The 13555-nt window shown below is 36.0% G+C and overlaps 1 protein-coding gene across 9 annotated transcripts in view; it reads right to left on the minus strand.

Moving 5' to 3' along the window:
* The window catches only part of AGTPBP1 (ATP/GTP binding carboxypeptidase 1), a 66666-nt gene that overhangs the window by 14485 nt on the left and 38626 nt on the right, over positions 1-13555 (minus strand). For 6 of the 9 annotated variants that reach the window (XM_063422213.1, XM_063422212.1, XM_063422215.1 and 3 more), the window contains 6 exons: positions 13322-13475; positions 12407-12587; positions 10956-11085; positions 10477-10608; positions 8558-8734; positions 3177-3337 (listed from right to left, as the gene is read on the minus strand). In XM_063422213.1, the coding sequence (XP_063278283.1) occupies positions 3177-3337; positions 8558-8734; positions 10477-10608; positions 10956-11085; positions 12407-12587; positions 13322-13475 (935 nt within the window). Of the gene's footprint in view, positions 1-3176; positions 3338-4739; positions 4882-8557; positions 8735-10476; positions 10609-10955; positions 11086-12406; positions 12588-13321; positions 13476-13555 lie in introns of those variants that run through there. The other 3 variants (XR_010083433.1, XM_063422218.1, XM_063422219.1) reach the window with 3 other exon arrangements.

The following is a 13555-nucleotide window of genomic DNA, read 5'->3' on the forward strand; positions in this document are numbered from 1 at the left end:
CCAAAGAAACAGGATCTTGGCTGCTTAAGTTCTGAGAGAGACAAATGAAATTAATCTGTGATTTTTAGAACCCTGTATTTAATTACCTACACGAATAGCCAAATTTGAAGTGCCCAAACACCAGCATTCAGTACCTTTTGAGAAAAGACTTGAAGACTTTTCCCCCGTTTCACAGAATAGCTGAGCATGGAAGAAACCTCATTTTGTCCAACACCCCCGCTCTAGTGGGCCACCTACAACAGTTTGCTGAGAACTGCATCGAGACAGCTTTCAAATATCCCCTGGGGCAAGAATTTATATCCTCCACGGGAAGCTTGTTCCACTGTTTGATCATCCTCACAACAAATATATATATACATATATATATATATATATATATATATATATATATGTATATATATATATATATAACAATTTGTTGTGGCTCAGTGCCCCCACCAAGACTCTCCTGAACCAGATGCTGCTCACTTACTCCACCCACTTCCCTTTCTCCTTCCCCCTCTGAGAATGGAGTCGAGAATTGGAGGAACAAAGGTAAAAATTACAAGTTGAGATAACAACAATTTACTTGCAGCAATGAGAGAAGAAGGGAAGCATAACAGCAACAACAACAACATTAATAACAAAACGTAAAGCACAACGGAATGATTTACATAGGAAGTCGAACAATACCAGACTCTTCATCTGCCACAGATTTTCTCCCCACAGCCTGACAAGAAATGAGGTAGTCTCTTACTCTGGTCCCTGACAAGTGACGTGAGATGGTATCAAACAATAGTAAGTTCTGGCCAGGGCCCTTTCTGTTTACAGTAAAAAATGAACCCTGTCCTGGCCAAAACCAGGGCACCCTTCTATCTATATAATGGTTAATGCCCTTCCTCTACAGTTTGTGCTCTCACCTGTCAGCCGACTCCACTGAAAAGTGCCTGGCTCCACCTTCTTTACAACCTTCCTTCAGGTATTTGTATACATTGATAATATGCCTCTCGAGCCTTCTCTACTCCAGACTAACAGTCCCTGCTCTTCCTGCGGGAGGTACCTCAGTCCCTTCACCATCCTCGGAGCTCCTCCCTGGAGTAGGTCCATGACACTCTTGTACTGAACAACACAATCCTCCAGTCATGCAAGCCTCCCCAGTGCTGAAGAGAGCGGAAGGATCACAGGCTGACTACTCGTGAATACCTCCTCTTCAAGCAGCTGGAAATACTTTCCAGGATTAGTTTTTTGATCACTTTATCAGGGATCACAGTGAGACTGACCAGCCTGTAATTCCCTGGATCCTCCTCCCTGTTCTTCCTGAAGAGAGGCAGGACATCTGATTTCCTTCAGTCTTCAAAAGCACCTGTCCCAATCACTATGATCCTTCAAAAATTATTGAGTGGCCTCACAGTGACATCAGTAAGCTCCCTTAGTACTCACGGGTGCATCTTATCAGGACCTTAGGTAAGACTAGCTTGTTTAAGTGTTCTCCAACGTGTTCCTCTCCCACCATGGGTAAGCCTTCCTTGCTCCAATCCTCCCCCAGTGTCTGGGTCCTTAGCACACCAAGAGCCGATCTTTTAGTAAACACTAAGATGAAGGAGGCAGTCAGTACCTCAGCCTTTTGCTTGTTCTGAGTCATCTGGGCTCCTGCCCCACTCACCTGTGGGCCCATATTTCCCCTAAAATTTCTTTTACTATTATACACTTACAGAATTTCTTCTTTGGTTACCCTAAACCCACTTTCTGACACTATGTTTTCCAGGAACCACTAACTCAACTTTAACCAAGCATGAAACTTGTTCTGACAGTAAAAATTCAGTCATCACAAATATCCTGACATTCAACTAGAGCACAAATGATACTGGGCGGATCCAACTATCACTGGAGCCTAATCACAGCTACTATTCATACACTTTTAAACACTTTCCTAAGACATCCTGTTGTTACTTCTGTTCTTTTTATCCCCTTTTAGCTTGGGCTTTGCTTTTCATTATTATCTGTATATGGTAAGCATGAACAAGCTCCAGTTTCTCTCAGTACATTCAACTGAATGTATTGAGAGAACAGTAACACTGTAACAGTGTTACACTACAGTAACACCAGCGGGTCTGAATAGGGGAAATAAACACTATTTCTCCATCACAGGGTGTCACAGCTGCCCTCCCATAGTTCTTCTAGGTTTTCATGGCCTACAGACAAATTGCTTATTAATCTTTCATCCAATTAATTCTTACTGTCAAATACTTCCTTGTTTCAGCTGTCCAAAAGCAGCAACAATTTCATTTTTTCCCCAAATTTCCACTCTACTGCTTTAGCTAAATTGGAGCTACAGCCAACATTAGAAGAAATATTACACAATGTAAATCTTACTCCTTTCCAATGAATTTTTTTTTCAAATCTGGAACTCAGCTTTAGTAGTGTGTCAGCCACATTTTCAGAAAAATATGCTTGTATGTTTGAAATCACTTATTTGCTGTCAATCCTTAGCTACCATGTACATGTGGATACTTCAGTGATGGATTACATGAATGGAAAGATGCAATGTATGCATACATTTGCAAGCCTATCTACATCTTTAAGAACTGGCAACTTAGTCACCCGGCTACTGAGCATACAAATTTCTTTTGTGACCCAAACTATTTCATATGTTTTAAATTCTTCAAGTCTTGTTACATATCTCCACCAGACGAGAAACAAGGAGAAGAAAGTTTGGAAGAAATACTTACATTTCTTAGACTTTAACTCACATACTTTAAGTCTGTTTAAACACATTTTTAATATTACAGCAAGTAAAAAAACCGAAAAAACCAAAAACCAAAAAAACCGAAAAAACCAGGAAATAAAAAGCACTTTGAAAGAGACAATTGAGACCTAAGACCTACTACTACCAACTATGAATTTTATGGCCTGTAACATAATTCCCAAATGACATTAAAATTGCTAGTGTTTATCCTAGCAACAAATGTGACATATAGACTAAACTCTGTCTGTATTGTTTTCTTTCAAAGTTCAAAGCAACTGAATTAACACATTAGGTCTCCAACATATTCAGATTATTGTTACAGTAACAGATCACAACACATCACTGTTATTTTTGATGAGCAGAAAAATATTTTAAAAATAATCTTTACACCACCTGAGAAACTGCATTTTTCTTCCTGAAAGAAAAAGTGAATATAATAAAAGTGTACTACCTTGTCACCTTACAGCTTGACTCAATCAGCTCATTTTCAATATCCAACAGACTAGAAGGCAGATTGTATTCCAAAGGTGAGGACATTCTTTTTAAACGCAGCAAGCCAACACAGAACTTTGCTCCCATCTCCTCCAGTTCTCTTGTACCTATCTGCAATCCCTAATTTGAAAATAAGATTTAAAAATACAAAATAGGTACATGCAGATGGACTCACACATACTGCAGAATAACTCTTTAGGTTAATATTTGCTTACTTTATTTAATACGTATCTTACTTTAAAGACAGAAAAAGTCAGAACTATAGCATAAACACTTCGAGTATCAGAGACAACTCAGGAATACCTACATGTTTCCTCCAAGGCTAAACAGACACATCCACATTTTTTGGAACTTTCTAGTCTACACTTCTAGCACCCCAATATTAACAAATCTTTTCCCAGCAGCATTGGAAGTGAGATAATGTCTACATTCATAAGTATAAATGATTTTTAAAAACTTCAGACAAGATTTATAAAAATAATTTAAAATACAAGATTTCTCAACATAAATTCCACCAAAGGAGAGAACTTATAGCTGTGATCAAGTTCATTGCTGTTTTGACACATATCTAAGGCAGCAGTTTCTGCATGAGATAGATGTCTCTTCCCTGCCAATAAGTTACAGGCTATATGTGTTAATTCTGAAAGCATTTATTCACATATTTAGTAATTAAAATTAACAAACAAGTTCTCAAAGGCCATAGCTCTTTTCTAACTTGAATTATGTAGCCAGGCATTTTCCTCTGCAAAGACTGTTTAGAAGGTAGACCTTATGTAATGCTCTCCAAGTTTATGTATCTGAAAAACCCTCCCACCAGGTAATTCTAGACTTTTAATTTAGCCAGGAATGCAGTATAGAGGGACATAACCTCTGACCTCAAGTACTTTCTGAAAAGAGAGTAATCTAGACTGAGCCTCTGCAGTTATGTAATTGGCTAGTACGAACTGTATGTACACTAGCAAATTCAGTGGCACAACTCAACTCAATTTCTCCCTTCGCAATTTCTTTATCTCTGTAGAATTTACAAGGATTTTAGCTTGGATATTCTAAACCATTAGCACACAGATTAGTTAAAAAGAAGCTTTGACAAAACAAACAGGGAAAGAGAAGAGCCAAGAATTGGAGACAAGCTAAGTTCTCAAGTATGAAAGAAGCAAAAAAGAATGAAGCAGGAATTTTTTTACAAAAGGTAGGGAAAAACCACACAAGCTTTTTATGTGTTGCCAACACTGACACTGTGTTTTAAAATGCAAGGTTTAAAAGAAATTATGTTGCTCCAGAAATGGTACAGCCCACACATTCTCCATGTGCTGTTTTGAACATATTTAATAGAAGAAAAGTTTAATTTTCTTGTGAGTCTTTTGCCTTGGTAGTACTCATAAACAAGGTGCTTTTTAGTAACAATAAAGTTATATCCATGATTCTGAACAGTGCCATCCACCAGCCAAATGGTACTGAAACTTGTTAGTAGTGAACAAGAGTTGAATATTTGAGTATTATTCTTAATAGTAATACTACTTACCTCTTTTATAATGCTTTTGTGCTGTAGGTTTCAAAGCACTTATTAATAAAGGAAGAATTATCCTCACTGTACTGATGGAGAAATGGAGGCAGAGAGGGTTGAAGCGATTTGCACAGTGTCTCACAGCATGTCACTGACCCCGCTGGGAACAGAAATCAGTTCTCCTCACTCAGTGCAGTACCTTATCCACAGAGGCCAATTTTTTTGCTTTGTTTTGTATTTGCTTGCACATCATTAACTTTCGAAGACCCCAGTCATAGCTGGGGCTCCACTATGCTAATGACAGGAAGACACAGTCTTCCTGTCCCAAAGAGATTAAAACAACATTAAGGTCAAGAGGCAACAGGTATGTGGAAGAGGAAGGAGAAAGGCAACAGTAACCTCACTGTTACACATATTACTAATGTGTACAACCTGATGGTTGAGAAACTTTTCCAGTTATCGTCTGCATTTGCTGCTGAAGAATTCATCGTTAGTTGCTAGGTTCCTTATAGACCGGCTATATCTAACAGGAGTGTCTCTAACTTGAAGAAGGACAAGAGTACAGCATAAAGGAAAGTGCAGAGACAGTTGTTATAAAGATAAATAGCGTGCGCATGTTCCGTGGCTGCTACTTTTAGCACAGCAGAAAGAGGATGTCACTAAAGAGAAACCTAAATGGATCAGACTGGAAGTGTCCAGCTGGGAAACTCCTGATAAATTTTGAACTTACTGCACTGAAGGGTCTACACAACTGCGGTAAAAGCCTCATGCCAAATCTTTATTTGCTTCTTTCATTTCTTTTAATCCTAAGGGACAATGTAATAATATCACACAAAAGTGCCAAATACCAAATTTCTTCACTGATTCTTCCATCAGCCAAACCTCTTTACTTCCATGAAAAAAGATCCAAAGTCTGGTTCAGGAAATCATCACCATCATCAGTTGCCCTTACTAAGAGACCTGAGGTCAAGTTCATTTTCACTGAAGCCTTGATTTCTTTATCTTCTTTTCTTTATCTTCTAATGATCTTCAACTGTTGTTCTAGTACCTTTAACTGAGGCCTATTAAAGCTACTTACAAGCTACAGGCATGGCTTTTAAGCTCAAGCCATCTCAATGTAGCTTCTTTTTTTAAAACTAAATTTAATTTCTTTTTCTCTACATCTTCTAGAACTTTCTTCTAGACAGTAAAATTTTAGATGGAGGGTTGAAGTCTTCCTTACTAAGAATGTTGTGAAGGTACCCTCACATCAATAGAATATCTCAGTGATTAAATTTGCTACTTGAAAGCAAAGATACAAAACAAAGGCACAGCAGACTGTGACCTCAAGTTGCGAAGAATATTTCTGTAATATACTTAATATGTACTCAGTAAAAGGAAAACAGCCATATAAAGATTTGGGGAAGTCATTTGGACAGTAAAATATCATGTAGATATTTTGATTTCTTATTCAGCAGAAGTTGTAAAGGCATTTTTGAGAACTCAAATTCTAGAGACTGAAAAATCATGATTACTGAGAAATTTGTTAACTAAATCTTTATTTCCTGAAGTCTTCTCTTTATGTATGTCTTAAGACTGCCAGATAACAAAATCTTTGTGATTAACTTAAAAGTCAAGCAATACTTCCAAATGTATTAATCTCCATTCAGGAAAGACATTGATTTCTGTTTTCAGATGGCATGAATCATTGAGGACATTGCTATTTTGTCTGGCATCTTAATTATGCTCCACAGTAGATCCTGGAAAATCCTTTCACCTGCAAATTTTTTTTTTTTTCCACATCTTGAATCACAGATGACTGACCTATATTTGCAGCACTTATTGTCAACAGACTATAAAGACTCCATGGGACCAGCTCAAAAAAAATTGCTTCCAGAGACATCTCTGTCACCAGAGATCCTAAACTGAGGTAAGAATAGCTAACTTCAGCTCAACAGCTTCCTGGCTAGAAATAGTCTAGATTCATCATTGTGCAAGTAAAATCAATTAGAATAAAAGGAGAAAATGCTGTTCAGCTTTGGCAAAGGCTCAGTACTCTTTCCAGAAAGAACCACATTGTTGAGTAATCCTCTTCATGCTTTGAACAAAATCCAGCAAAGATGCCAAACCACAATAAGGCTAGCGAAGTGTTTCAGACCTTTTTCTTTCCATTCCTCGGATCTGAACTCTCATGTCCTTTAGGATGGGAAGTAGGAAGTAAGGGAATTTCTATAGTTCAACTTCTCTCTGTTTTGAAATAATTTACGACATATGTAATCTAATTTATACAACAAGTTTATTGACAGAGTTACTATTTTACTAAGTTACTAAGGCCCTATTTTGTGTCCTTCTACAAAATAAAACCCATAAATAAACAAAACAACACAAAAAAGGCCCCCAAAACCCCTGAGCTTAAGCTTTTTCATCCCTCTCATCTTCTCACTGGAGACATGAAGCTCTTGGCTTAAGTCCAGTAACCTGTACTTTTTAGATGTATATTCTTAATAAATCTGAGCATTAGCCTAGTGAAGAAAAAATTAAGAATCTTCCTGTATGTTCAGAGGATGACTAAGAGCTCACAAACTGCTTTACTCCATAAAATGAATGGCCGAACAATAATTTAGTCTCATCAGCTAGTTTATATGACATAAAAGAATGCTCTTCCCTTGAGTAAATGATTCTTCACAAAATTCAGTCACTTTTTTCTTTCATTACTGCAGAATACTTTGGAGGTTTAAGCATCTTCAAAGTTTGTCCACAAAGCATCTTCCATTCACTTTTCTTAAGTACTTCCTGTAGCAACACTGCTAAAGTCATGAGAGTCCATGTTTAAGAATACTTTCATAATTTCAAAATAAGCAAATTGAATGAGGGTTTTCTTTTAAAGCTCTATAATGATGTCTTCTGAGAATATTCTGACAACAGCAAGAATGCATCTGTTGTTAACTGACAAAATGTAGTACTTACAGGCCTACTGAAATTCTGGACAAAATACCTGTCTTCCTACTGTCTAGGGATATAAGCACAGATGCTGGAGCACACCTTAATATATTAAATACATCTTGTTTCAACTCTTTCTTCTGTTTCTGTCCCAACCAGCCTTCTGATTCTCTTTCTGTCAAGCACCTTATTTGAGGCTTGTGATAATTTTCTTTATTAACATTCCTAAACTCAACTTTCAAGCAGAGGAAATCCACTTCTTCCATGCATACTATCTAGTAGTGAGACACTACCAACAGGCTCATCTTTTGTTTTCAGATATGCAGCCTTGTTAACACTTTTCAAGAAGAGAAAATGAAAACAAATTTTAAGTCAAGAAGCTGCACAACTATGTGAGTTCAGAGATGATGGGTAATTTGTATTGCTGGTAACCTGATATGAAAGTGTTTTGATTTGTAAGGCTGTTTCCCCAGCCATATGGGAAAATTCTCTAAGGGACACTGCTAGATATCTGCTGAAGAACTGTGATATGCCATGGTGAAGTCTGAAACTGCCATGTGTAAAGGAAATTTTTATTATAGTATTGGCATTTACTATTACCAATTCTGATAATCTGTTGGGAAGAACTGTTCTGCCCTACTACTGTGCATACGTTCTTTTTAACTATATGCATACATATGTGTTACAAGCAATGATTGATATTAATCTTGTTAAAACAGCCCATAAGCATAACTGCTATGCAACCATCAAAATTGAAAACTGTATTATTTCATCCTAACATTAGCATATCCAGACCTTAAAATGTTTCAGAAGCTTAAAGCAAGCAAGAATTGAGCAAGCAGGGTTACAGAATAAGACACCAGTGCAAAGAGAAGAAATTGAAAAGTAAGAAATATTTAACTGATGTATACTCTTACTTTATACTTCCCCTGGTCACATCCACATAATGTGCTTTCCATTGTGTAGCTCCTTTGTACTCCTATCTCTCTCCAGACAACAACTCGTGCTGTAGATTCCTTGGACTTTTCCACTACAAAGCTGCAGCTGCCCATGCAGAATGCGGGGGCAGTCTGACTCAGGATCTTGGGGAGTGCCTGCAGGACAGCAATTTGAAAAATATAGCTATTCTTTTACTTCCCATATGGAAGGAGGTGAAAAAGGACCAAGTAATCACAAACTGTTACCAGAAAATGTGGTGCATTTTGAATTAAAAAAACAAGAAAGAAGCAAGTCTCTGTCTTGTGTTTTCAAAACTCAGTGAGTTCAAGTGAGTGTCTTCAGGCATTTTCCTAGTTTTTAAAATCCTTTTATTCAGGTTCAGTCATTAAAATTGTTAGTCATATGAATCAGGATCAGGATACAAGAGAATTCTTCAGCTGATCACTATCTCTCCTAACTCATCAAGCTAATTTTGCTGAAATTAAGTGTACTACATATTCCACGTAAGTATTTAATTCAACTGCAGACTGTTTCAGAAATCCCATCTACCAGACCTAACAAAGGCAGTATGTTATTAACACACAAAATTAACTTGTATTCAGCAAGCACTAGGTGTATATTTCATTTCAAGCATACGAATCAAAGTTCAGTATAATTGTTTACATAACAGCTTCAGTGAAAAGGTCATACAAATATACATTTGACTAATGCTAAATGACTGTTCTTTCCAGTTTTTGTGTCAGTTAAGACGAAACATATGACTGCTGTCATATGACAGCATATGACATATATGACATATATGTCAACATATGTATTATTTCAGTAGTAATACATAACCCATTAGTGTAAGCTTGCCCAAACATTTCAGTCCAACTTTTTGAAAATGGAAGGCTTTTTCCAACAGCCTTTACTGACTATTTTATTGTAGTATATTACTATACTACTTTATTGTCTTTTGTACACTACAGCAGTGCAGCTTGAAGTGGCAAAACTACACATAAACGTGTTAGAGCAGCAGATGTGCTTGGCATCAGGCTCAACATCCAGGAACTCACACAAGAAAATCAAGAAGGCAACGATTTTTTCTGTTGTTGTTTTTTGTGAGGGAGGTTTAAAAAGGAAAAGCAATCAGAAAGCATCTGTACTCATTTACACTCAAGGATGGATAGCAAGTGTTTTAACACTCATTCACGTGCTTTTGAAGTTTAACTCCAAATCTTTTCAAAAAAGGAAAGATTGGGGGCCTATGGGGCTTGGATGCCTAGAGGTCAGATAGGTTTGCAGTTCCCATGAGGCAGCAGTGGAGGGAGACACAGAAGAAATAGATAACATTTGATGAAGCAAGTAATTCTCTAAATTTTTAACATATTTGAAAGCTTATACAATGCAGAGAATGTGTTTGTGCAGATTTATTATATATATACCTGATTAGGGGTACATGTCTTAACTACACATCTTTATATAAAGGAAGAAATAAAAAGGAATTGTGCCTATTTCCATATACAAAAGTAAGTATTTCTCAGAACAATTCAGTTTCTTTTTTGCCTTGTCACTAGAATATTATTTGCTATGTTTCGAAGATTTGTTTTTTAATCTGGTAATTATAAATGCACAGAAGCATATTTTCCATCTACTTTCTAGAAAAGTAATATTAAATACAAAAAAGTGAATACTGGTGTAAACAAACAAAAAAAATGAAGCATTCTATGTACAATGTTTAAAGCTCAAAATACACTTCATGAAGTGTACTTAGAAGTATACTCACAAACTAATGAGATAATTTTCAGTTAGTCTGCTTATGCTATAGAGTCATTATTTGCATAGGATAGGATCAGGATACTGTTTGAAATCATATTCCAAACCCATGCCAAATAGAAGGTACAAATGTCAAACTTACCCTGTAACCAGGGTCTTCCATCAGATCACAAGAGGCAGCATTAACACTTGTGTGCCACATTGTCTCTTTGACGCTGCAGCCATACATAAATACATTCTTTTTACGAGAATGACCATGATAATCACAGTAGACCTATAATAAATTATTTGTCAAAATAAACCCAAGGCATATGTACAAAAGTAATAGAGAGACAATCTTTTTTATTTGTACTGTTGAATGTTCCAAAGGATTAGGCAGCATCGTCCCTTATATAATTAACTCATGCGTTAAGACAAAAAGTGTGTGGTTCATCTAAGGAAGGTTTAACCTTCTAGCCTAGCCAGTGTAACAGATTTACATCTACAGATTTGCAGACCAGTTCTCCAAGTCAAATTTAAGCGTGACATGGTTTACAAGACCATATCAAAATGTTTAATTTATAGACTAGCTACATAGACAAAGTTAAAAAGATTCAGAATTGTTTACACACATATACTTACCAAAGGCAAACGTTTTATAGCAGCCAGATATTGCAGTAACCCTTTAGCATGGTAAATAGTGGGATGCAGATCTGGATTTGGATTTTGCCACTGTCTGTTTAAATCTTCTCCACTTAAAGAGCAACGGTGGCTATTGTGGGGGGGTGGAAAAACGCATGATGTAGTCTGTATTATCATACTTTTAAATAAGCCTCCCCCCCACCTCAAGTTTTCCTCATCACCACTGCTTCTTTGGAAGGAGTATGGCAAGAAACAAACGTCAATTTTCTAACATGCCAAATAATAGAAATGTTTGGGGTGTTTTAAGCTATGTTACAGAAAATCTAAAAGTAAATTAGAAGTAGCTTCTTATGTGAAGTCAACTGTAATAGTATTTATTGTTGAAACTGAGGGCTTGCAATTCTATCCAAATTCTAGTTCAAAATCAGTAATTTCATATATACTGTATTTTTACAATTTTTGTGTCTTCTGTAATTTAAAGACTAACGTCAACTAGAAATCTAATACTTGAAATGTCAAATTGTTAGGAGACATGGAGCTGTGAGAAAAACAAGGACAAAAAAACCCCCAAACCACCCAGCAAACAAAAAGATCATCTCTGTGTTCAGTCAGCTATCAGCAAGAAATTTTAAACTTGCAGGATTTCCTGATCATGTAGTCATCTTTACTATATTTGCCTTTAGACTGTGTCTGCTGGGACAGCTTTCTTAATTGTCCCTGTATCCTGAATTATTTAATTACACGTGTTCTAGTATAACATTATTTTACATATATAAAGACAAGGTTCTACTGAAATCTGTAGTTAATTTTATCTTTAAAAATAGTACCTATAATAGATTAATTGAAACTGTGGATTTACCATCACAAAATTTCCATTTCATATGAATTCTCTGCAACCAAGTAAATGTAGACTGCTCAGTGTTTACTCATCACACTTTCAAAAGGTTTTGAAATATCCTTTGAATTTATTAAGAAAAGTGTAGCAATTGAAATAGCTATTAATAACTTCAATCAAACCAGGATACTCTCTTGCACACCTTTTAATTTCCCACCTTTAAAAAAATATGTAAAAGGCTTCCTCAAATATATGGCACTTTCTTTTTTCCATGTAGACAATAAATTTGTTTAGCTATTCCTAAATTCAGGTGTGGTCTCATATAACATTCTTACACAAATTCAAGATAGAGAGACAATTAAAATGTCATGTCAAATCACATAGGAATGATAATCATCCACGAAAAACTGAAAATATTCTTGTACAACTGAATTTTGTGAAGGAATGTAATGCCCTGCCTTTTAAGAAGCCAAAAACACTGCAAGTGTCTGTTGCTTTTTATAATATTAAGTATTGCAATTTTTCTTTGCAGGATTAGTTTAGATTATTCATTTTTAAATATTGATGAAAAGAATTCAAGTACAGGTTAAATGTTTATGTGCAAATATATGCTTACTTTCCATTGATGACACCATCTGGATTGAGCATGGGAATAATTTTGAAAATGTAAGATTCCCGTAAACACTGCGCATTTGGATTATTGCTCATAAGGTATTCCAGTGTTCCCTTCATAACCCAGCTTGCATTTGTCTCTCCAGGATGTACACGAGCAGACAGAAATATATAGGGACGATTCCCTAAAAGAGATATCCATAGAAATTGCAAAATACAGGTTTAAGCTAAGTAAACAGTTTGTTGATTGGAAAAAGAGCAAATAGCCCGCTGCATTTATTACAATGCAAAAAACATTCACAAATTGAGTATTACTGACTATGAGTATTATTGACAGAGCTTGCCACAATATTTTTGAAAGGACTGCTAATTACAGAAATATCACAATGGAGCTTTAAATTTGATCAGACAATTACACAAATAATTTGAGTATGAAGTTATGGTATGACTTTCATGATTTTTTCTCCCAATAGCCAAGAAAAATACTGAGGTGGACAAACAAATCAGGAAATGGAAAAGCTCACTTCAAGTCACAGGAGCTAGATGTTAGCTTTATGTAAGATTTTTTTGACAAGCACATAACCCCAGCGTTTTAAGAAAAAAGTTACTTGTCCAATATTCTTTTCCAAGAAGTGTTGTCTGCAAAATGTAACATAGAAACCTAGCAGCAAAAATCTAAAATACATGAATATATACTTGTACATTTTAAGATACAAGTATCTTTGTTTGACTACCACAAGTGAGTATTATTAAATACAAAGCAAATCCTGAATACTGATGCATCTCAGTTTCACAAAATTCATTAACCTTATTTTACATTGCTATTTTTGCCCTGCATAGTGGTTTAAGACTATTTTTTTTCTACAAATACCTAGTTTTACATTATTTTCAGTTGATGAGAAAGAAGAGTTATACTTACTGAACTGACAGATATGTTCATAGTAATTGGACTCTGGCATGGCTGTAATCGTGAGTAATGGACAGCTGTTGCCAGCCAGGGTCTCACAGAGAACATCTTGCCGAAAATATATTTGTTGAGGGTTGTGCATAGACTCCAGCTTCCTAAGATGCATCTTCATCCCAAAAATAATGAAAAAAATATTTCAAATCCTTTGCAGTCACATATGACAGCATATTTCAAAGGTAGTACTTA

The sequence above is a fragment of the Prinia subflava genome, chromosome Z, assembly GCF_021018805.1.
Source record: "Prinia subflava isolate CZ2003 ecotype Zambia chromosome Z, Cam_Psub_1.2, whole genome shotgun sequence".
Classification (NCBI taxonomy): domain Eukaryota; kingdom Metazoa; phylum Chordata; class Aves; order Passeriformes; family Cisticolidae; genus Prinia; species Prinia subflava.